This window comes from Rhinolophus sinicus, chromosome 14 (assembly GCF_057876585.1).
Source record: "Rhinolophus sinicus isolate RSI-liver-muscle chromosome 14, RSI-T2T, whole genome shotgun sequence".
NCBI classification, from domain to species: domain Eukaryota; kingdom Metazoa; phylum Chordata; class Mammalia; order Chiroptera; family Rhinolophidae; genus Rhinolophus; species Rhinolophus sinicus.
Window position 1 is genome coordinate 182,943,690 of NC_142514.1, and position 23,641 is coordinate 182,967,330.

At 55.7% G+C, this 23,641-nt stretch overlaps 2 protein-coding genes across 5 annotated transcripts in view; one reads left to right on the forward strand and one right to left on the reverse strand.

Annotated features, from left to right (window-relative positions):
* On the reverse strand, positions 1-18,344 carry AP5B1 (adaptor related protein complex 5 subunit beta 1). 4 transcript variants are annotated; one of them, XM_019737896.3, is made up of 3 exons: positions 17,869-18,344; positions 9,981-10,148; positions 1-9,877 (listed from the first exon to the last, which is right to left on the reverse strand). In XM_019737896.3, the coding sequence occupies exons 1-3, from the start codon at positions 18,268-18,270 to the stop codon at positions 7,385-7,387; spliced, it is 3,063 nt and encodes a 1,020-aa protein (XP_019593455.2). In that variant the 5' UTR covers positions 18,271-18,344; the 3' UTR covers positions 1-7,384. The 4 variants fall into 4 exon arrangements, with proteins under 4 accessions (XP_019593455.2, XP_019593454.2, XP_019593453.2 ...); XM_019737895.3 differs by having other exon boundaries at positions 17,865-18,004; XM_019737894.3 differs by lacking the exon at positions 17,869-18,344 and adding an exon at positions 10,536-11,424.
* Positions 18,269-23,641, forward strand: part of OVOL1 (ovo like transcriptional repressor 1) — an 11,067-nt gene continuing 5,694 nt past the window's right edge. Inside the window, exons 1-2 of the mRNA XM_074336706.2 lie at positions 18,269-18,293; positions 18,360-18,566. Of these exons, the coding sequence (XP_074192807.2) occupies positions 18,269-18,293; positions 18,360-18,566 (232 nt within the window). The remainder of the gene's footprint in view (positions 18,294-18,359; positions 18,567-23,641) is intronic.

Genomic DNA, 23,641 nt, shown 5'->3' on the forward strand with positions numbered 1-23,641 from the left:
TACAGTTAAATCACAGAGGACCAAGGGACTTGCAGCCTCAAGAGACTGGAGCCCCGAATCGGGTCACTGACAGTATTTATTGATTACAAACAATGAACATCACATGATTAGAGGCAGGGTCTGTGAAACTCTTACACCAATTAAAAAAAAAATGATTTCAATATCCAATTATTTGTCCCAAAGCAGCCAAAGCATGTCGTCCTAAGATGACTAAGGTGTGGTATGCACCACCCTGGGGGAGAGAGTCTCTCACAGTGAAACTGTCCCATGAGCTGAGCAGAAAAAGCTAGATCTTATCGCTCTAACTGGCCTCTCTCACAATAAGGTGAGAGGGAGTAGCAGGGGCCAGCAGCAGCTTCCCACAAGATCAAGAGGAAGGAGGGGCAAGGCTCCTTTTTATTATTTCTTATTACAGCTCATTGGGGTCTCAACGGGGTCCCGTCTGGCTTGAGTTGTCCCTCCCATGAGGAATCTTACTCGTCGTTGACTGCAGACCCTTCTCTTGAAGACCAGATGGAGAGACTCAGGATATTATAAACTCAATCCCAGAGAGGCACAGTCCCACAAATTCTTCTTTCCTTAGGGAAAGGTTGGGGGGGGGACAAACGGCTAGGCTGCTGTGTGACCACAGTTCATGAAAAAAGTCATCATGGGCAAGGGATGGAGGTGATGCACAGTGAGCTCGGCAACATGAATTTCTTCTCAGCAAGGCTGATCTGACAACTGCCACAGACCAATGCCTAATGTTCCAAAGGAGACACCGGCACTGAGCTCCCAATATAGGAGAACATATCCCAGGAGGTCAGCCAGACACTCAGTTTCAGGTTGATTACATTGGATGCCTTCCATTATGAAAGTGGCAGAATTTGCTTCTTCTGGAGATGGCTTTGCCTTCTCTGACCATAGAGCCTCAGCTGGTATTTTCATGGCGATATCCCCTGAGAGCACTGCTTCCTAGTGTGGTACCTCTTCTTGTTGCAAAAGAAATGAAGCAATGGGGGGCCGGCCCGATGGCTCAGTTGGTTGGAGCGTGTCCTCTCAACCACAAGGTTGCCAGCTGGAGTCCGGCAAGGGATGGTGAGCTGCGCCCCCTGCAACTAACAACAGCAACTAGATCTTGAGCTGAGCTGCACCCTCCACAACTAAGTTTGAAAAGACAACAACTTGACTTGAAAAAAGTTCTGGAAGCACACATTGTTCCCCAATAAAGTCCTGTTCCCCTTCCCCAAATTAAAAAAAAAAAAAAGAAAGAAAGAAAGAAAAATGAAGCAATGGTACCAGAACCACGGGCATCACTGGCTTTACCATGAGCCTGGTTCCCAGAACAGCAGGCTTAGTGAGAGGGGCGGGGGGTGAGGGGATGAGGGTTGCTTACTGAAGATTCAATAAGTCGTCCACTAGGAGACAAGATCTTGCTAGTTAGTTTCCGGCGGCTGTCCTATAGGATGTGGTATTTCCTTGTCCTAATTGTACCCATGGATTTTTACTTATAGAGCTGACCGAGTGATGACGGAGGGGGTCAACGCTATTGAAAGAAAAGTTCAGTGTTCCTTACAGTCCCCCCAGAAGCAGGAGGCATGGCATACCATACAGGCCCCATGGGTAAGCACAGGCATTTGTCAGGGGGCAGAAAGGAGAGAGGGGACAGCATGGGCTATGGCCTTTATCCGGGCTTCTGAGGGAAAGGCAAAGCAAGGCAGAGTAAACAGCTTAGGATCGGCTAGTTTGAATAATTCCAGTGGAGTTTGGGGCGTAGAAGCTGTCTGCTGCACTGCTGGCTGCTGCTGGCTACCACACACTGCAGGAGCCTGTAGCTGGGGAAGCAATGAGCGCTGTAGTTGCTTGATGCTGGAAGACGCCCGAGTGCTGGAGAAGCTTCTGGAGATTGTCTAGTGAGCACATCAGCTAAACTCCCTTCTGCAATGGTTCTTCTGCGCCCTCTACTGACAAAGCTTAACAATGAGCCAGCTGGCAAAGAGCTATTTAAGGGGTCCATACCTAGTTTCACAGAGCAGGCAATGAAGGGAGGATTTGGAGCCGACAGGCACCTGTACAGCCATCAGTCAGCTTATCCTATTTTCCTCTTCCCCTCTCCCTTTCCCTCCATGCTTTTAGTTAGATTGTTTCTGCTTTGTCACAATATATAACATTTTTGTTAACCTTCGTGCCCACCTTTATTTTAGTCTTAGATCTTGTCATCTCTTGGTTGGATGAAGTGCATCTGTATCAGATTGGCTCATGGGTGTGTAAGTACTTGTTGAAAACTGTTTCCTATAGCCTTGACACTCAAGGACAATTTATGCGAACTTAAAAGCCTAGGTTTACACTTTAAAAAATGTTTAAAAGATGCTGCTCCAGTGTTGTCTAGGAGCTTTGTATGTTGCCATTCTAGTTCTGTCACCTTTGGAAGTTATTTGATCTTTCTACCTGGAGAGCTTAGGGATATTTTTGAAAAAAATCTTTGAAATCTAACAGTGGTATGAAGATATGTCTCAAAGTTGACTGTTCTGGGTGAATTTCCCAAGGTTCCCAGTGAGCCCTTTGAATGTGCAGGTGTTTCTTTCCCGGAAAGTTTTCTTAGATTGCAGTATTCAAGTACTGGTTCATTGTTTGGTTTTTCTTCAGGGACCTAATAATACAAATGTGATTTCTTCTTCTTCTTCTTCTTTTTATTTTTTTTTTAAAGATTTTATTGGGGAAGGGGAACAGGACTTTATTGGGGAACAGTGTGTACTTCCAGACCTTTTTTTTTCCAAGTCAAGTTCTTGTCATTTCAGCCTTAGTTGTCGAGGGTGCCGTTCAGCTTCAAGTTGTTGTCCTTTCAGTCTTAGTTGTGGAGGGCGCAGCTCAGCTCCAGGTCCAGCTGCCGTTTCTAGTTGCAGGGGGCACAGCCCACCATCCCTTGCGGGAGTTGAACCGGCAACCTTGTGGTTGAGAGGACGTACTCCAATCAACTGAGCCATCCGGGAGCTCAACGGCAGCTCAGCTCAAGGTGCCGTGTTCAATCTTAGTTGCAGGGGGCCGAGGCCACCATCCCATGCAGGATTCAAGGAGTTGAACCGGCAACCTTGTGGTTGAGAGTCCACTGGCCCATGTGGGAATCGAACCGGCAGCCTTCGGAGTTAGGAGCATGGAGCTCTAACTGCCTGAGCCACTGGGCCGGCCCTGTGATTTCTTCTTTGACTATATTCTGTTTCCATTACTTTCTTGTGACCTCTTCTACTTTATCTCATTTTCATTCTCTTGATCGTTTCTGTCTTTCTTCAATGCCCCTTATTATATTTTTTACTGTATTCTTCCTTGGCCATCTGGTAATGATCTTTATTTATAGATAATTTTGTCTGTTTCTTTCATTTCCTGAGTTCAATCAACTCTCTTTCAATTTCTTCCTGGGTTTTGTCTATTTCTTTTCTTTCCAAGGTGGTTTTGCCTATCTTCACATGCATGTTTTGAGTATATTTCGTTCTGTTTTAAGAGTGTTGTATGACAGCTTTCTTCTATTTCGTGGCTGTTTTCCCAGGGGTGTGTGTGAATTTTCTTTGGTTGATATATGATGAAATTCATTTTCTGGTATTTTGCAATAATTCTGTATGAACCTATTAATCTCTTTATCTTGCTCATTTGTGTGTTGAGTGTTTTATAAGATCCCTGTTTCATGTGCTCTCTGTCAACACTGCAAAGTCCAGATACTTTAATGGATTTGTTTGTAGAGTCGGGGAGGAGTTGTAGGTCCTCAGATTTTTGTCTTGTCTTGCAGAACCATGAAATTTCTCCATTTACTTCCCCTTTCACATCCAAATGGCAAATCTTCCTTTTTGCATTTTTTTGTTCCCCCAGAATCTATGTATTTCAAATACTGCTCCTTTAAATCTCACATATACTTAAAAATCCCTTCCCTATATAGTCCAATTCCCCCCCCCCCCCCGGCACTTTTTAACATTTTCAGACTTAGGGTGGACTTAGTCTTTCTGGTGTGATCTTAGCTCCAGCATAGGCCCTATTCCTAACTCCCCTCTTTTACCCCATTTTTCTCAGCCTGTCTTTGTTTGCCCAGAGCCCATGGCAGGATGGGCTGGGACCAGGAGTATGGCTGTCATGTGCTGTTTGTTTTTAATAACAATTAGAGCATTCTGTGTCTCCAGGTTATGCCGAGGGTTGCTTTTATATAGTTGTATCTTCTCTTTGTTCCATGTTGTCTTCCAAGAGATGGGGACCTACACTGCCACCATTATCTTCAGCTACCTAGAAGTCTCTCACAAAGTACTTGCTTCCCATTCCTCCAGCTTTGGGCTTTGCTGGTTTAGTCCTTAGTATCTGAGAAAGAATGCAGTGGTTCTCTTTTGAGCTGGAAGTAAAGCCTGCCATCTTGCCATCCTCAGAACCAACAGCTCTAAAAGGGGGATTGATCCTGATTGTCAAGGAAGAAACTGTTGCTGTCATACAACGGAGACGGGGAGGGGTGTCCATACCCAGGAGATTCCCCGGGACATCTCTGAGGACAGACAGGTCCAATGATAATGTTTATGAAAGACTAGACTCAATACACATAGGATTACCCATGACTTAGACCCTTCAGGCATAAAGGTCACCCCACTAGGTAAAGATCTCTGAAAGGCAAAAGGAACACGCAATGGGTAGGGGGACAATTAAGTTCTAAATACCCCACTAGGGCTGACAGATAAAATACAGGATGCCCAGTTACATCTGAACTTCAGAGAAACAACAATTTTTCAGTCTAAGTATGTCCCAAACATTGCATAGGCCGTATAAAAAATGAGTTGCTTCTCTGAAATGCAGATGTAACTGGGCATCCTGTATGATATTTCTATTTGCTAAAGCTGGAAGCCCTAATTATTGCCTTGCACCTTGTTGTGCAATACTTTCTTCCTTGCAAGTAAAATATACATTAATCGATATCCTTCCACGTCTTTCCTTGTTTCATATAAAGTGGGTGTTATTGATGATTCACTTCATAATCCAATGCATTTGTTACAGTTTATCAAGGTGAGATTATGAGTAAACTTCAGAACCTCCAATGTATGCTTCCACCGCAGGGGAGAGAGGGGTGGAAGCACCGGCAATGAAACCTCCTGCCCCAGAACCAACTCTTCACGTCTCATGAGCCAGAGCTGGTCCCATGGCCTGGCCTAACGCCCAGGAGGTGGGGAAGGGTGCAAGAATGCCTGAAGTGGAGAACCGGCCATTGGTGAACACTGGTCATGTCCACACAGGTGGACACTGGCTGAGGGGACTTGGGGTCTCCCCTCTGGGAAGTTTTGGTTGTATGAGGGGTAGCTATGCAGGAGCCTGTTGGCACGATCTTTGGAAAGTTGAAGGAGGAGCAGAGGTTATGTGGATACTAAGAGTGCAAAGGGGTGGGCTGCGGTGGGACTCGCAGGCTGGCTCACCAAGGGTCAACCCCTACCTCACAGCGTGGCTTCCCATACTGAGAGGATGCAAAGCTAAAAGCGAATTACTCGGACATCTTAGTCAAATTAAGCACATGTACACACTACAATCGGCGACTCTGCTCCTGGTATGAATACTAGGTAAGCTGTCACAAAGGTCTGCAAGAATGTCCGCTGAGGCACACTTGTGATGGTAGGGTGGCAGGGGAGCTGGAGGTCACGTGGTGCCCAGCACAGGAGTGGGTGGATACAATGGGACGGAAGCATGGACGGACGGATGGACAAAAGGATGGCTGGTGAGTCCTTATGTGGGCCAATTATTTTAATCGCAGGTGAAGAATTAACACCACCTTTTGCACCTGAGGTTCAAAAGAAAACAAGTACATTTTCCAACTCCTTTGCCACTAGAGGTCTGTGTGAGAACAGATTCCACTTATTAGATGCCCTACGAATGATGTGGATGGAGGCACCAAGGCTGAGGCCGTTTGCCAGTTGTGGCATGTTGTCTTTCTGCAGCAACATCAGCTCTCTGGCTCTGTGGGGGTCAAGAGGCAGTAGTGGGCTGTTCCAGGATCTGGGCCCAGCTTCCCGGGTGCTGAGAGGAACTGGACTGCAGACAGGGCAGTATGTTCTGGAACAGTCCTAGTGGTGGCCTTCTGGAGGATCACTTTTCCAGCCTTCCCCGAGATTTTGTAAGCACCTGATTCTATCTTAAATCCCTTTCTGCTGCAAAAAGCTGGAGCAGTTTCTGTCTCCTGGAACCAAACCCTTCCTGATTTGGCAATGGCTTGTCCAGATCACACAGTAAGTTACTGCAGGAGCTCAAGCTTGGGGCAGACCTTCTTGTCCCAGAAGGGACAGAAGGGCCTGGGACAGCCCCACTTGTCCCAGGCCCTTCTTTCCTTTTGTAGCCCGCCCATCAGGAGGGTCAAGACTGGCCCACAGGAACCTGTAGGCTGGGAGCTGAGGAGGCAGGAACAGAATAGGCCCTTTCCCCAGAGCAGTAAGGCCTCAGCCTCTGGTCATTCTCCACCCAGCACTGCTGACTGCAGCCTCCTAGGGGCCGGCCCAGGGCACAGAGGGTGGGGCCTCTGGGTCCCATGCAAAGCTTTGCTCTGATGGTGTGGTAACAGAAACCGGCTCCTGGATGACAAAATACGATTACCAACCAGCTGGGCCATCATAGGAAAATCACTCAACCCCTCTGGCCTCCTGATTTCCTCATCTGTGGGGCCCTGCTAAGCTGTTGCAAGGATGAAATGAGGCAATGTATGTGGAAAACACTGGCTCAGCGCCTGACAGCTGAGTTGGCCTCAATACATCGGAACCCTAAATATCTTACATATTTGGAATAAGAACTAAGGGGTTGGTTCTTACTTGGGAAGATGCCTAGGTCCATAGATGAGGTTTCCTAGAGGATGAGGTGAAAGCCAGCTTAGTTTTAGCACAGATCATGGAGGCCCCTCTCAGCCTCAGAACTACTAGCAGGCTTCCTAGAGCTGGCTCCGACCCATGTCGCATGAGGGGAGCCTCCCTCCCCAGGGAAGGGGTTGCCACTTCTGTTTATGGCTGGCACTCCATCATCCTATGTAGCCTGAGATCCCTGAGGCAAACCTCAGGAATTGAAAAACGCTGGCCCACGGGTCAGGAGGCCCAAATCCAGCTCCAGGCTCATTCCTAAATTGCTGGGTGGTTTTGGGCAAGGCCAGACCCTCTCTGGGAAGCAGACATGACAATGTTTTTTCTCTTGCCTCCTGGGTAGGGATTCTGGAGAATCCCAGCCTATTTGGGTAGGAAGGAACTTTGGAGCCCTGTAGCCTGAGGGCTCCTAGCCTGGAAGCTTTCTTGGAGATTCTGACGCTCATCCCAGTGGTTCTGCCCCCAATCAGGGTCCAGAAGAAAACAAACCAGAGCTGGTCATTGGTGAATGTAGGTTTTTACAGGAAGGAGCCATAGGGCTGTCCTGGCCCTTGGGCTCAGACAGCAGGTGCCAGCCCACGGAGGTAGTCCCCCACCAGGGGGAGCACGGCCCAGTCATCAGTCCGCAGGACCACGGGCACTCCGTCTGCCTGGGCTTTCTCCAGCCTCAGCAGCAGCCTCGAGTCTGGGGGCAGGCGAATGGCTATGTGGTAGCTAGTGGGGGGCTGGGCCACCACCACAAAGGGCTCCAGGTGGCGGGACACCAAATCCTCCAGACCCTGTGGCCCAAGAGGGCACCATAAGCGACTCTCAGTGCCCTTTGGCAGGCAAGACTCCCAGAGCTCCTCAAAGAAGCGCAGCGTGGCCCCCTCAGGGGGCTGAGGGAAAGGCAGAAAGAGGTCAGCAAAGTTCACAGGCAGGGGTGGCAGGTGGGCACAGCATGTGAGGCCAGTGGTTGTGGTGTACAGCGCGCGGATATCCAGCTGTGTGGGGGCCGGGCGTCGGGGCTGCAGGGGCAGGAGCAGAGGGCGGGTGGGGCGGCCAGGGCATAGGCAGGGCACATGGACAGCCTCCAGGGGTGCATAGAGTTGTCCTTCCACGCGGAAGCGCAGCTCCAGAGAGTACACGGGCTCCAGCACCTCCACCTGGAGCTGCAGCACTGGGACCGGGCCCTCGGCTCTGCGGGCCCCCACACTCAGCTGAATCGGGGCTGGAGCCTCCTGCACCATCAGCGTCGCAGCAAAGCCCTGGTTCTCAGCCACCAGTGAAGAGGCTAGTGCAGGTACAACAAGTGAAGGACCCAGGGCCACCCGCAGCTTGGGCGCTGATAGGTGGTTCAGGAGGATATAGTAGAGGCGGGCGTGGTCCCGTCCATCTGGGTCCTCCAGCTGCCTAGCCAGGGCCTGCAACAAGTCTGCCAGGCCTCCCCCAACACCTGCCCGAAGCAGGGCCCGGCAGACCTGCAGCAGGGCCTGCTGGAGGCCCCAGTCTGTGCAGTGAACTGCTGCAGCCTGCAGGAAGCTGAGGGTGGCACTCTGGGCATCCCGGTCTGCCACCTTTGCCAGCATCTGCAGGTGCCAACCAAGGGCCTCATCCCCACCTGGCCTGGACACCACCTCTTGCTGCAGCACCACCCTTAGGGGCTCCCCCACTTCAGAGCCCACCTGATCCAAGAGGTCCACAAAATGGGGAGCCAGCACAGGCCGGGCTCGGTACAGTTGGGCCAGTCCATGAATCAAGGGCATCAGTACTGTAGGTTGTCCAGCCAGGCAGTGAGCAACCAGGTATGACGCCTGGAAGCAAAGCGTGGCCAAGGCCCGGGGGCCCCCATTCAGGGCTGCCCTCTGCCACAGGCTGGCCAGCAGCTCCTCCAAGTAGCGCCGGGGGCTCTGACCCTGACCTTTCTCCTCCTTTTCCTCATCTTCAGCACACAGCAGGCACAGCAGATGCAGGCGGGCCAGGAGGGCCATTGGGTCGAGCAGGAGACTGGGCAGGAGGCCACAATACAGCTGGGACTCTAGCAGCAGTGGGAGAGCTTCCTCGCCTGCGGGGCCCAGAGGGCAGTTCTCGGGGAAGCTCAGAAGGCAGTGCAGGTAGAAGAGATGGGCAGGCAGGGGCAGGGCTGGGTGCTGGGCAGCCAAAATGAGCCTGCGGAGCAGCAAGGCCTCGTCCTGGGCCGTGAACAGCGCCTCGCCGAAGGCTGCCTTGAGTGCCAAGACAGCATGCAGCAGAGTCAGCTGTGCTGTGCCCAGCAGCCGTACCAACTGCGGCTTGAAGAGCACTGGGAGCTGTCCCCGTAGACCCCGCAGGGCCCAGCCCAGCTGCCAAAGAAGCTGGGCCTGGGCCACAGGAGTGAGAAGGTAAGAGGTGTCCAGAAGCTGGGCCACGGCAGCCCGCAGCTCCAGGGCCTCCTCAGGACTGGGCTCTAGCGCTGAAAGGCCACACTCCTCCTCCTCAGTTGCCAGCCAGGGGGACACCTGGGGCTGAAGGTGGGCATCGCCCTCTTCAGCTAGTGTCCAGTTCCAGGGACCACCCCCAGTGGGAGACACCCTGGCTGTAAGCAGACCCTGCATGCTGGCCCTGGCCCTAGCCTGTATCGCCAAGGTGTTGCGAAGGGCAAGTGCCAGCAGCAGGCTGAGTGGCTGGATAGGGCCCACGGGGCCCCCCTGCCCCAGCAGACCCCGTAGCAGCCCCAGGTAACCCCCCAGCAGCCCAGGTTTGCAGCTCTCCAGCTCCCGCAGGCACTCGCACGCTGTGGCCTGCAGGGGGCGCTGTTCCGAGGCGTGGCCAATACCTTGCCCCAGAGCACGGCCGGAAGCCAAGCCAAGCAGTAGGTGCAGGAGCCGGAGAGAGGCTCCAGAGGTGGGGCCCAGTGCACCTCCTGCCACCAAGGCTGTGGTAGCCGCCAGCAACAGGGGCCGCCGCAGAGCTGAGGACCGTGGGGGTAGAAAGTCCAGAGTGTCCAACAGGGAGGTGACGGCTGCCTCAGCTGCAGGGGTATCGGGCCACAGCTCGGCTGGGTACTCCAAGCTCAGGGCCAGCAAGGAAACCTGGGGATGGTGGATTTAGGTGGGAATCACAAAGATGAAGTTCAGGGCCCAGTGGGTTGAGGTGACCATATGAGACAAGCCAAGGGGCGCATGTAGGGCCTACCTTGGTCTGCTCGCTCAGCTTCTCACTCCTCAGGTCGCTCAACAGGTCACGACCCAGATCCTCACCCTCAGGACCTGCCATGAAGGCGGACGGGCTGGCCCGGAAGGCGCCCAGGCGCTGGACCCAGGTTTCCCGGCTCAAGGGCCCCATGGTCAGGCGCGCAGGTCCCTGCAGGGAGAAGTGAGGGGTCATCAGGTTGGCGGCCTCGAGATGCGCCGGGCCCGGAGGCCGCTAGAGGGCGCCCGAGCCCCTGCTCCAACCCCAAAGAGGCCACGGTCACCCTCCCAGCCACCTTAGGTCACGCTAAGACGCCAACAGGGACCCCCGCGTCCGGGTTTCAAGATGAAACCGAGAGGTTTCGGGGGTGACGCTGGGGCGGGCCGCCAAGGTACCCGCGGGGCAGAAACGCGGGCAAGCAAGGGCGGGGGCGCCGGGCGGTCCGCCGGCGCGGCGTGCGTGCCGAGAGCTCATTAGGCCGCCCGCCCGCGGCCGGCACCGAAACCACAGCGCCGCCCCGGCCCCTGGCGCCCGCGGTAACGGGCCGGTCGAGCTCACCTCGCCTGACTCAGCCTCCCGCGGCGCTACGGCCTGCAGGCTCCTTCCGGGCGGGCGGCGCGGGGCGGGGCGCGGCGCACGGCGCGTGGGCGGAGGGGACGGGGCGGGCACCGCGCGGGGCGGGGCGGTAACGGGGCCGCCACCTCCCCTCCCGCCAGGCCGGCAGGTGCCGACACGCCGGTTTCGCTGGGGCTGAGTAACTGTCCCGATGCACGCAGGCCCCCCTTCCCCGAAACCGCCGCAGGCCCGGGCAGGAGCGGTGGACTTGGGTGGCCCCGGTTCCCGGGTGCTGGGGTCCCTCCGATCCCAGGGCCCTCGATGGACAGCGCCCACGGGACTGGCGAGGATGGCAAACAGCGGGGCCCACGCCGGCGACCCGGCGCACCGCACCCTGCGCCAGCCGCGCGCGGCCCCTAGAGGCCGCGGAGTACGGGTCCTCGCGCCCCCAGGATGGCCGCTGGGGGGGTGTGCAAGGTGCGGTCCCAGGGCGCCCGCAGGAAGTGCGCGCCGCGGCCCGGCTGAACCGGTCGGGCTGGCGCCTCAGGGCTTGGCTTCGCTTCTCCGACGCCAGCCCGGGGCCCCCCACCTGCTCGGCTTGGGGTCGCGGAGCCGGCGCCCGGGGAGCGGCGGGCGGAAGCTGGCTGACCTTTGCCTTAGGCGGCGCCTACGGTTGGCCAGGGTCGCGGCAGCCAGGACGTGGTAAAGCTGGAACGCCAAGACCGTAAACCGCAATAAAGCCGGAAAACAACGGGATGCAAACGTGCGGACTGGCAGGGCCTGGCGTGTCTCATGGGGCTCAATGCACGGCACGCCTAGCACCCACCGGGAAACCTAGGCCTCGCTGCGGAAGAACTGGGGCCAAGCAGTGCCCAAACCCAGCACTGTTGACTTCCAGAGAGCTGGATCAGGGCTTCTAGGGAGCTGGCAGGGGCCTACCCAGTAGCCTCCCCTAGGCCTAGGACCGAGGTTGCTGATGCCCCACTGATCGCAGGTTTCCAGGGCACAGAACTGAAGGCGTCCAGACCCCACAGCCGCCGGCCTGACTAACGCCTCTGGCTCTAATTAGCCTGCTTTGAAGATGAAACAGACCTGAGCCCCCATGCTAGCAGCTCCCAACTAGTTTCTCTCCTTCCTCCAGGCTTCACAGGCCCCTCCCTCCCTACCCCATCCTGCTGTTCTCCAGATGGGAGGTGGCATGAAGTGGTAGGGTCGCTGAAAAATTGGCTATCTGGGTGCCAGGGGGATGGAGACAAGGCTCCACCCCAAGGGACAGGTCCAGCTGGAAAGCCCAGTCCCAGCTCCTGTGGGCCCTGGCTCCACAGTTGACTCATAGGCGGCAGCTCCAAACCACTTCCCTCTAGGTGCCTCAGTTTCCCCATCTATAAAATGGGAGTGATGACTCCCGCACAAGAGGCTGTGGGGTGGGGCGGCCTGGCTAATTAAACCTAAGATGAAAGAGGCCAGGATGAGAGCAGCCCTGGGAGGGGAACAAGGAGCCTGTCTGGTTTCCCTGTCTGAGGCCCAGAGGGTGCTGATAACTGCACAGCCCTCACCACTCACAGGGAGGGAGGAATGATTATTAGACCCCTTTTTACAGTTGAGGAGACAGGCTTCAAAGGGTCAGGAAATCCGACTCTGGCTCTGGCCCCCGCTCAGCCTCTGATAGCCGCCAGCCTTTCTGAGCCTTGGCTCCTTAGGGCCCAGGGTCCAAAGGGAGGGCACCCACATGTGGTACCTGATGCTGTGGTGGGTGCATCCACATGGACTCACAGGCTCACAGCAACCCCGAAATACCCCATGATGGGTACCAGTCACAGATGGGGAAAGGAAGGCCCAGAGAGGTGCAGTCACTTGCCCAAAGTCACAAAGCTCCTAAGTGGTAGAGCCAGACTTCAGCAAACAGCCCCTCACTGCCCCTGACCTCGCCCTCCTCCCATACCGGCTGCCTGCAGCCCTCTTGGGTGTAGATCCTGGGATGGGCTCTGCCCTCACCTGCGTGCCCTTCTCCCTCTCAGTACTGAGGACATGCGTGTTCCTTCAATCCACAGTCAGCAGACCTGCTCCCGAACGTGACCTCCCAGAGAGGGCCCAGGTGTGGGTCTCAGCCAGGTGGCTGAGCAGGGAACACCTCACTTGATGCCCACACGTCATTCCATCTCTTCCTGCTGAATTTCCATCCTCCCCAGTGCAGCCCAGTTCTGGGGAGACACTCGATACGAGGCTTGGAAAAGGCAAGTCAGTTTCCTGAGGGGTCCTGAGCCTCAGTTTTCTCATCTGTAAAATGGGGGATGTGACCAACCCGTCCTCACAGCCTTGGGCACTGGAGATACAGGGATCTTTTAAAAAGAACACGTCAACAGGCAAATCCATTGAGAAAGAAGACTAGTAAGTGCCAAGTGTTGGGAGGAACGGGGAGTGACTGCTAATGGGTGTGGGGTTTCATTGGGGTGATGTGTGCACAACTCTGTGAAGATACTAAAAAGCACTGAATTGCATACTTTAAAGGGGTTTTATGTACATGAATTCTATCTAAATAAAGTTACTAACGGTGTTAAAAGAGGTCCCTCATGTACAGAACTTACACAGAAGGACAAGACAAACCAAAGTTTCAGGAGTAAAAGATGCTGCAAAGAAAACAATAGGGTAACATGACAGAGGTGACTCGGGGGGACAAGGATTTAGTTGGGGTGGTCAGAGGCCTCTCAGAATAGGGAGTATTTGGCTGAAGCCTGAGTGACAAGAGGCAGTCAGCCATCACGTAGGGAAAAGCGTTCCGGGCACCAGGTGTAACAGAGGAGAAACCTAAGGCTTTGGCCTGTTCAGGGGACAGAGGGCAAATGGTGTGGCTGGTACACACAGAACGAGCGCGGGGTTAGGAGGCCAGCAGGGGCCAGAGTGTGCCAGGCATCGAGGACTTTATTCCAGCTGTGATGGAAGCCCCTGGAGGGTTTGAGCTGAGGGGAGACAGCCCTCTGGGGGAGGTGAGGAGGAGCTGTGAGGCTGTCAGGAGGCTGTTATGTGGTCCAGGTGAGATGTGACAGGGCTTGGACCAGGGTGATAACTATGGAGATGGAGGTGTGAGTGGAAGCCAGCGATTTGGGAGCTGACAGGACTTGCTAGTGGGTGGATGTGTGGCGTGAGGGAAGAGGGAGGTGGGATGACTCGGCTTTGGCCCTGAGTACTTGGCGGCTGATGGTGCCAGTATCCGAGATGGAGAAAGCTGGGGGAACCGTGAGAATGAAATAGTCTGGCAGGCCCGACATGGGACCACAGTGGTGAGCCTAACCCAGCTCCTAGGCTTCCAACAGGAACTTACGTCTTCCCCCTGCCCGGTTCCTAAGGCTCCAGCTGGCTCAGTGACCCTCATCTTTTGCTTACTGCCCTCCCCCCAGCTCTAGCTCAGGAGCTTTCTGCCCACATGCAGCCCCTGGCTCCCCGCCAGGCCCTAAGGGGCCCTGGCCCACCCTAACAGTGGACTGGGAGGCCCATGGGCAGAAACTCAGCAAGAGATGTAGGAGTCAGTCACCCACCGCACTTCATAGTTTATTAGGGGCTTTGCAGCCTCCACAGGGCTACTGTCAAACTGGAAAGGCCGTTGTCTGAGCCAAGCAGAGGCCTTGGTGGCCAGGGGCACCATTGGCCTGCTTTAAGACTGAGTCCATTTTCAAGGGCTGCTAGGCTTCTGGGCAAAAACAAATTGACAGCCTCAGTAGCTAGCTCTGAGGAAAAAACGGGAAGTAGGAGCCCCACTTCACAGATGTGTAAACTGAGGCCTTAACAGGTGAGGTAGCTTGGCCCAAGTCCCCAGAGACTAGGAGTCCGGGGAAGCCTGACTGGCTCAGTGCTCTTTCCTGCTTATCCTCTTGGTACATTTCAGCTCCCATAAGCCTTTCTGCCTTCAACCTCCACACCATCCCGGCTCCTCTCTGAGAACAGGAAGGGGTTGTTCCAAACCTTCTTCCTTCATCCAGCTGCTGCCCTAGCTCTCCCTGGGCTGCTTGGGATGGGAGCTGAGCACCGAAGGTAGGGACAAGCCAGCGCTCTTTCGGGGGCATGGTCCTCACTTGTCTGCTGCGTTTCGGTCTTCCTTCACACTCCTGTCCACTATGCCAATGAAAGATGTCCACTCAGAACACCTAGAATCACCACTCATGGCGGTTTGCAGCTGGCTCGAGCCACCATCACCTCCTGCTTACAGCAGCCTCCTTACAGGTCTCGCTACTGCCACCCTCACCACCTCTCTCTTGACATTCTCCCCACAGCAGACCCCAAGGCTTTCCACCACACTGCCCCTCACATGATGTGGTCGGCCTGCCTCGCCAGCCTCAGTTCCCACACCCTCCCATTCCCTCACGACCCTGCCACCTCACCTTTCGCTTCCTCGCACACGCACTAGGCTTACTTCCACTCTGGGGCCTTTACACCAGCTGTTCCTTCTGTGGGTCAGGCTCTTCCCTGCTCTACACAGCTGGCTATTCCCTCCTATTCAGATCTCAGCACCCCCACCCATCACTATCCCATCATTAGCGTCCTGCCTCACACTAATAGTTTTCTTAGTTCTCTGTTTGCCTTGTGCCTAGCATAATGCTGGTGTTCAATACTCATTGACTGAATTAAAGGATGAATGACTATCTAACAGGCACTGTGTGAACAGAGCAGACGGTGCCTGCCCTCATGGAGCTTACAGTTTAGCTCGGTGTTCACCCAAGTTCACACACATTGTCTGGTTCCAGAGATGCCCATGAACCACAGGCCACATAACAGCAGCCGATGTGTCAAATCAGACCCACAATGTATTTGAACTCATTCCATATTTAAAAAAAAAAAAATTGAGTCAACAATTAAAAATTGGTAGAGTTCACATACAAATTTGGATTTCTGGCTTCTTTTGGAAAATGGACAGATGTGGCCACATTGGTTGTCTGTGCTGGAATGACCTGATTGTCACTGCCCCTCTAGATGGGCACATTGCCAAAGTCCCCACCACTTTCTAGTCTCTCCCTGACAGCCAGCACCAGTCACGTTTTATCACTGAACGTGCACTATTGTTCTCCTTATAATAAAGAACTTTGCTCTGTATCCAGGCCTCTCCCAAAAGTGGGAACACGAAAAGCTGAATTGGTCACGAGTCAAGAAAAATAGGATATTCATTCATTCAACAAATATTATTGCTGACCTAGTATGTGCCAGGCACAGTAGTAGACAGGGAGACAGGGCAGTGGGCAGCATCCACGAGCATCCCTCCCTCCTGGGGCTTCATTCCAAACACTGTAACTTTCTTTCCACAAGTGGGGACATTTGAGTTTCTCCTCCAAAGAGAAAGATTGTCTCTTGTGTCCAGGGTCCTCCCTGAAGACTGTATCATAGTGCTCCCTAAGCACCTACTGTGTACCAGCCCTTGCCAGGGTCTGGCACAACCAAAGTACTCAATGAATATTTGTTGAGTGAATGAACTACCTTCACCTCTCTCCTAGATAGACTGTGTTGGTCATTGTTGTTTCTCCAGAATGTATTCAAAAGATAAGTGCATAGGAGGTGCTCACTTAATGTCAGTTGAATGAAAGAGTCCAGGGTAAGAGCGGAAGGCTGACAGGGAAGTGTGGGCTGTGTAAAGGCAGAGCCCTGGGAAAGGAAGAGGAAGGGGGCAAACAACGCCCCACCAGAGCCCACAGCCCTCTCACAGTGACCCCAGGAGGTAGGTGATAAGATTCTCAGGTGACAGACAAGGAAACAGGCTGAAAAGGAAAGCCCATTGGTCAAACTTACAGGCTCCAGGAAGGAGCAGAGGAGGAAGCTCATTTGCCCCCCAGGTCCACACTGTCCCCACCCAGCCATGGGTGCTCCACAGAAGTCCTGTGAGGGAATGTAAAGGGCCTCTGGAAGCCTCCCCCCTTGAAAAACTATCCTTTTCGACTGATGCCTACAAGTCCACTATCAACAGGCTGCCTCTCTTTTGACTCCTGACTTTTGAACTGTGTGAATTCATTTATCAAACTCATTTCCTCCTAATCTGTTCCAACAAACATTTAATATGTGAGGAAGATGTGTGTGTGGTAGAGACTCGGAGATGTTTATTTTATATGGTGCGGTGAGAGAGCTAAAAAGAGGAAGACGTCTCATCCCTGCCCTGACTAGGTCGGCTGGTAAAATGTGGCCAAATTGTCATAGTGACATGCCTCAAGGAGGCCACCAAGCACTTCTAGGCTTCTGAGGAGGGTCAGCCTCCTTCCAGCCGGGCTTGGAGACTGGGCAAGGATGATGAATGGTTGGGGGTGGAGGTCCCAGGCCGAACTTAAGCCAAGAGTGAGAGAGGGGGGGAAGCGGATCTGAGCTCGCTGCCTGTGCTGGCTGCAGCCCGGCAAAGTAGGTTGGTCTTGACTTTGCCAGGTGTCCTCCGCCCTCGGCTCACCTCCCGGCTTGCTGCACCTGAAATTCCACCGTTGGGCACAAAGATGAGTGTTTTTGCGGGTGTGTACGCCCCAGGGACTAAGGCCCTGGGGTCTTTCAGGATCTCGGTGGACTCAGAGCGATTTAAACAGCCCCTTCCTCCACGAAGCCTTCCATACTTCCCCGGCCAGCTCAGCGCTCTCCGCTTTGTATTGCGGCCCTGTGCATCCCCACTTGTCCGTCCGCCCACCGGCCTGAGCGCTTCTGCGGCCCCGCGTGCCTTCCCGCAGCCGGCACCCAACATATACCTCTGGGCTGAACCACGATTTGCTCAGCCAGGCCTTTGGGATCCGGCGCCGCCTGGGCTCAGGCCCTGTTCAACAAGTGTGGGCCCAGCTGCCCGTTCCCGCCCGACAGCTTCGCGCCTCCCCAGGCGCCCGGGGCGCGCCGGGCAGGGCCCAGTTGGGCGAGTTTCATCACCCTCAGAGCGTGCGAGCGCCGGTGCAAATAACGTTACCCCCTCCCTTCCCCTGCTCTCTCCGAAACTCCCAAACTCCCGTTGGCGAACGCTGCGCCCCGGCGGGGAGGTCCCGGCGGGCGGCAGCTGGGCCGGCTGGGCCGCCGGATGCTGGGTGCCCCGCGCCCGTTCCCCCGCCCCCGCCTGGCCACCCAGCCCAGGCCGCGAGGCCACCTCACCGGCAGCGGAATGGAAACCGGTTCAACAGGTAACAAATAGGTGGGTTGTCACCGTTATTTCCCAACGCATGCGCTGTCGTTCCCCGGGCCACTCCAAGATAATTAGCTCAAATCACCCCCCTCCCCGCCCCAGCCACCAACACTCACCGCCCCGAGCCAATAAAGCGTGAACCCGTCCGTCCGGCTCGCACTTTAAGACTTCCCGAGCGGCCGTGGGGGACGCCAGTCGAGCCGGGAGACGCTTACCTACCGCTTCCCTCTCGCCCGGTGCACCTGGCTGCAGGGGACCTCGTTCGGAGGGAGGACGGCGACAGCTCAGCGGAGTCGGAAAGGGGGCGCGCGCCGTCCCGGGCACGGTCTCTCGGAGGAAAGCAGGGACGCTTTGGCGACTCCTTCTCTGACCTGCCTCCTCCCCCCGGCTGCCTCCAGCCCGGCCCGGGAAAGGTGGGACGGCGCCGACTCTGGTTACGGAAGCAGACGGTACCGGGCGAGTAGGATTCGAAAATGCCCCGCGCATTTCTGGTGAAGAAGCCGTGCGTCTCCACGTGCAAGAGAAACTGGAGCGAGCTCCCGGACGAGGAGCGCGGCGAGATCTACGTGCCAGGTGAGGCGCCGGCCCATGGGCCCGGGGCTTCCCGCCGCCCGCCAGCATGGGGCCCCGTCGGGGCGGCGGACGTGCAGGACGCAGCGATGCGGAGCGCCGCGGTCCGCGGAGTCCGGGCGCCCGATTTAATATTTAAGCGGACGCGGCCCCGTTAGCTCGCTGCGCGGTCGACCCAGGGCGCAGGGGGAGGGGAGGCCGGGGGCGGCGGAAGGAGGCGCGGGTTGGGGGCGGAGGGGCGGGGGCCGCCAGGTCCCGGCGAGAGCGGTTCCCAGGCCCCGCGGGTCGGAGGAGCAAGGGTCCGCGCGGTGCCGCCCTCCCTCCACGGACCCAAGCCTCGGCGCAGGGTAGGCAACGGGGTGTGTCACCGCTCAGGCGACCCTCCACTCTCACGTCGTAAATCTAGAAAGTCGGGACTTTTATGAGGCGGGAAGAGGGCACTGGAGCGATGCCACTTTGGGGGGCAGGGAGCGAGGTGGAGTTTCGTCTGAGATTTGTGCAAAATGTAAGCGAAGACTCAGAGTGTAAGCCGCCTTCATTGATCTTTCCCTCTGCCTCACAACACTGGTGGCCAGAAGGTCGTGGTGAGGGTCGCGCCGGCGGGGTGCGCCAAGACCGTTGGGCACGCGCCCGGCTGCACCCCACTTGCCCTGAAGACAAAGGTAGGATCAGGTCTCAACTCTGTTAGAAACGCTCCTCCTTCAACCTTGCAGAGGACACAAATGAGCTGAAAGTTTTAAGGAGGCCACTGCACAGCCCGTGGACCAGGCCCCGGGAAGCTGGTGCACCCAGTTTATTTTTGGAAAACGCCTCGATGGTGGCGTCCGAGTCCACTTTGAATGAGTAATCCGAGTTTCTTCCTGCAGTGACATCTTCCTCTTAGCCCTGAGAACGCTTCTGCTCCTTCTGTCCTCCCCCACCCCCATCGAAATCTTCTGGAGAAAGCCGGTTTCCTTCGGAACGCCCCCTCCCCAGGCCTTGGGGGTAGGGCGGGGGATGCGCCGAACACCCTGCCCGGCGCCTCCAAGGGGGGCGTGATTGTAATTAACCAACCGACTTTGACCCTTGATCCGCTGGCTCCCTGGCACCGCCCCAGGCCTTGTAAGAAAGTGGTGAAATGAGGGCGGTGAGGGGCCCTGGTGAGGGCTCTTGCCTCAATTTCTCTCCTGACTACATTTGGAGACAGTGGGTATAGCGGTGAGATCTCTGTGGCCTGACCCTCCAGGACCCAGTGGTCTGTGGCGCTGGTGGGATGTTTCACAGCGCAGAGGCCCCTTTTCTGCAGCCTCCTTAAAACAAGGGACTGTGCCCCAAGTCTCTCATGGCTCCAGTGGGGAGACTGCGACAAAACGGGAAGTGAGTTGCCTCCTCACCTGAGGTGGATTAGGGTGTGGGCCCAGGTTTCCCTTGAGAGTTTCTTGCCTCCCCAAGTTCCCTGGTGAGGGACCCAACAGCTTCCTCCCTCCTGCCTCCTCCCTCACCCGTGTTTGACTTGCTGCTCAGCTGCTTCTTGGGATCTGATAAACTAAACTTGGACTGTGGTAAAGGTGAGCTGAGCCTTGTGCGAGACTCAGAGTGCTGTTCGTTTTATTTCACGTCCCAATCAGTTACAGATCATGTGTTGACTTTTACAAAGGACAAAGAAATTCCGTTTGTTGAAATCATTGACTTCTTTGCGTCCCAGTGATTTTCCCCATCACAGTTCTGGTGGCCTTAGGGGGAATGGTGGGGGAGACCTACACTCCAGGGCCTGTCCCACCAGGTGCATAGGAGGGCTTGTGGGTGTCTGTGTCACCTGCTGCTGCTGTCCAGGTGAGAGAGACTTGCAGCCTGCTCGCTCTGCACGATGGTCCCCAGACACTAGGTAGGGTCTAACCTGGAAGGCAAAGATGAGAATTTGCCCTCCTTCCTCGGGTGAGGAAGAGTCCTGTAAAGGGTAGAAGTTAAAGATCTTAATTTTGCCTCAAAAGCCAGGTGGCCCACTGGAGAGTTTTCCCACAGTTTTTGGAAATGAGAAATGGAATGTTCTTGGGCCACGCTTAGGTGCCTCAGATGGCTGGGGGGGTGGGGGGGGTGGGCGGTGGCCTGTCCCCTGGCTGGGCCATCCATCACCAGTCGACTGTGACCCCAGGAGCTGGCTGGGCACGTTTCCTTCACCCCACCTCACAGACTGGGCACGTTGGAACCAGCTAAGCATTGAGCCCATCCGTTCCCACTGAGAGAGGCACCGGGAAGGCCAGGGAACAGGGAAGTGTTTGCAGTCTGACCTTCCGCCAGGGCGCTCTGAGACCTTAAAGCAGGGATGTCCAAACTTTTTTCAACGTTTTTTACCAAGGGCCATATGCAGTAAAATACACAAACAGCCGGGCCACTCACTCGAGGTGAAGTACGTATTGCCTCACCTGGTTTATTTAAGTAAACTAAATATATTTTTGGAATTTGCTGTGAGCCAATTAACAATGGATTGCGGGCCGCAGTTGGCCGGTGGGCCGCAGTTGGCCCGTGGGCCGCAGTTTGGACACCCTGCCTTAAAGCATCAGAGAGCGCCTGGAAGGGTTTTGACTGACTGAAGGCCTTTGGCCCCAACCTGACAGCTCAGTCTCCAGGGCCCCAGTCTGACCAGTCCCTGAGGCACAATTCGAGAGGTTCCCATCCTGAGTGCAGAACCTTTCCCCTGGGCCTCACTCTCCCAAAGGCAGGGAAAAGCCCAGAAGTGGCTGGAGGGCCACAGAGGGTAGGAGATGGCTCCACTTACGCTGGGAGCGTTGAAAGGGTTTGTGGTTAAGTTTAGATGCGACCTATTTGGGCCCTTCACTCCTCTCTATCCCCCTCGTCTCCCCTGGTGTTTCTCCTTTGTTATGTCAATATTGACTGTGGAGTTAGGGGAGTAATGCTGGTTTCTTGAGGATGAAACCTGCCACTTGTACGCAGGGCTAAATTCCATTTCTTGGGCTAAATTCCACTTCATATACTGAAGGGGACGCTCCTGGTGGCCCTCCAAGCCCCTGCTGGGTGCAGTCGCTCTAGGCCAGAAAGGCTCTTTTGAGGGTAAATGGAGCCTGAAAGCTAGAATGTTCTCCCAGCCACAAGCATCCCAGGGCCTCTTCCAGGCCCCCAACCACCCCGTCTCTGCCTTCAGCTCCGGTGCCTCTGCTCTCTGTTCAGCCAGTTCATCAGCACGTGCCTACCCCAGGGAGGCAGCCAGGCCGTGGTGTAGGAGACTGGCATTTCCTCAGCCTGGCCCTGACTACGCAGTATGGGGACCCGGGCAGTGCTCCTTCCAGGCAAAGTTCGAAAGACTAAGAAAGTCAGCTTTGGGCCCCAGAATAAATGTGTGGGGGAGGGGAGGGGAGAGATTTGGCCTCTGATGATGATGATTCTTATCATTCCTGGGAAGTGTTTGCAGTGAAGGACATGTCTGCCTCCAGGGAGCAAGGCTGGAACAGTGAATGGGGACAGCGGAGCAACTTGGGTTCAGGCAGTGGCTAGACGGGACTCCTACCTGTCCCGTGCGGTGCCGTCACCCAAGCCGCCAAGCTGTGTATCCTTAGCTTGGGTGACCTGAGGCAGAATCCTGCCAGACCATTTGTCCCAGAAAGAGAGCAGGTGAGGGCAAGTCCTCTGGGTACAGAGGGGACAGGAGCGAAGCATGGCCTTTGTTAATGTCAGGGTTCCTTTCTAACGCTGTTCACTTTCAACAAGTCTTCTATGGAGTCCCTCCCGGTGCCCAGCCCTGTCCTGGAAGGAAGCAAACGGAAGCATAGTGCACGGCTGGTCAGGGCTGCCCACCCTGGTGTGAGGGCTGAGGTGCACAGTTTCAACTTCATTATGGACACAGTATGAAAAGCGGTTGGAGAACGGGGAAAAGATACTGCCTAAGAGAAAAAACTTGGCGTCCACAGAATGGAAACACCAGGCCGAGAGACTGACCCATTGTGTTTCCAGGGCTGCCTCCTGCCAATGGCTGGCACCGGCTTCCTTTCGGGCATTGCTAGCTGACCTGCTGGGGTTGGAGGACCCCTGCCCTTGCTGATAAAGGTGTGAGGACACCTTATACCAACCTGGGCTGTGCTAACACACTGGGCTCCCCCCACCTCATTCAGAGCCAAGTGAGCCCTCACCCCACCCCTGGGGCAGCCCCATCCCCAGCCCTAGGAGGTCAGAGGCCAGGCACCCTCCCATGTGCTTCACCTGCCCTCCCCAGAGAGCTGAGGACCAGGCCTCATGCCCAGCCCTGGCCTACCTGAGGCCTCAGACGGGGCAGGCCCTGGCACTTCGGCCAGTATTTATTTGGGCCAGCAGCTTTCAAGCCAAGAGAGGGGACTTGCTGAAAGGGAAGGCACTCGGGTGGGAATCCGCTGGCCTGTGTCCTCAATGTCAGGCAGGTGGAGGCAAGTTAGACCAACAGAAGGGGAACCTGTGAACCCCCCGAGGGAGTTGGGAGAGGGCCAGGCTGGCTTGGCCTTGCCACACTCCATAGCTGTGGGTGGGCAATGAGTAGCCACAGCGGCCACCGCCTTGCCGGAAACATCTAATTAGGGGACGGAGAGCCGCACGGGCAGGGCCCAACCAGTTCTGCTTCCTGCCTCCTGCTCCTGCCACTCATGTCAGGAGCAGCATGCGGATGAGCACTGCCTGTGCGTGCGGCAGCATCAGGGACACACTCATGGGGGTGGCGGGAGGACAGGTTTGGCAAGGTGGCTGGGATGAGGCAAACATCCCCACCCCGGCAGCATGTGGCTGCCCCGCGCTCAGGGTAAAGGTGGCATAGAGGCCAGACCAGGCAGGCTCACTCTCTGTCCCCAGTTCCTCAGGACCATCCTGTCAAGGTTTCTGTGGGATGGGAGAGGCGGGCACAGGAAATAGGGCTCCTCCCAAGCTGGCTTGGATCCTAAGAGTCCTAACTATGAAACCCCCATGTATGGGAGCAAGGGATCCAAGAATGACAAGCAGTTAACCCTCACCTGCTGTCACTCCTCCCTCTGTGGCTCCATATGCAGGCGGTGTGGCCAGGCTCCAACTTTCGGGAGCCTCATTCACGCTATCCGATACTGAAAGACAGAAGAGGGTAGAGGTTCCTGTTTGTCTCCACCTGGATTGAGAAATGGAAATTGTCATTCAGCTTTGAATTCTCGGCCAAGATCTCCAACAGCTGCTAAACTGGCATCAGAAGCTGCCGACACTCTGACCCATCCCTGTCCTCTCCCAGCCCCCATTCCATGTGCACAGACGGCGGTCACTGCAGGAAGACCAGAGGGACCCCCGAGAGCTTGGGCCTGCCGTCCAGCCTTCCAGGGCTTGGAGAGGTGCCATGGCAGCTCAGAGGCCAGGCCAGAGCCAGGCGCTGGTGAATCAACTCCCAGAATGAGGTGGCTCATTAAAGTACCCCGGACAGACGGACGCCAGTGCCAGCAGAACGGGT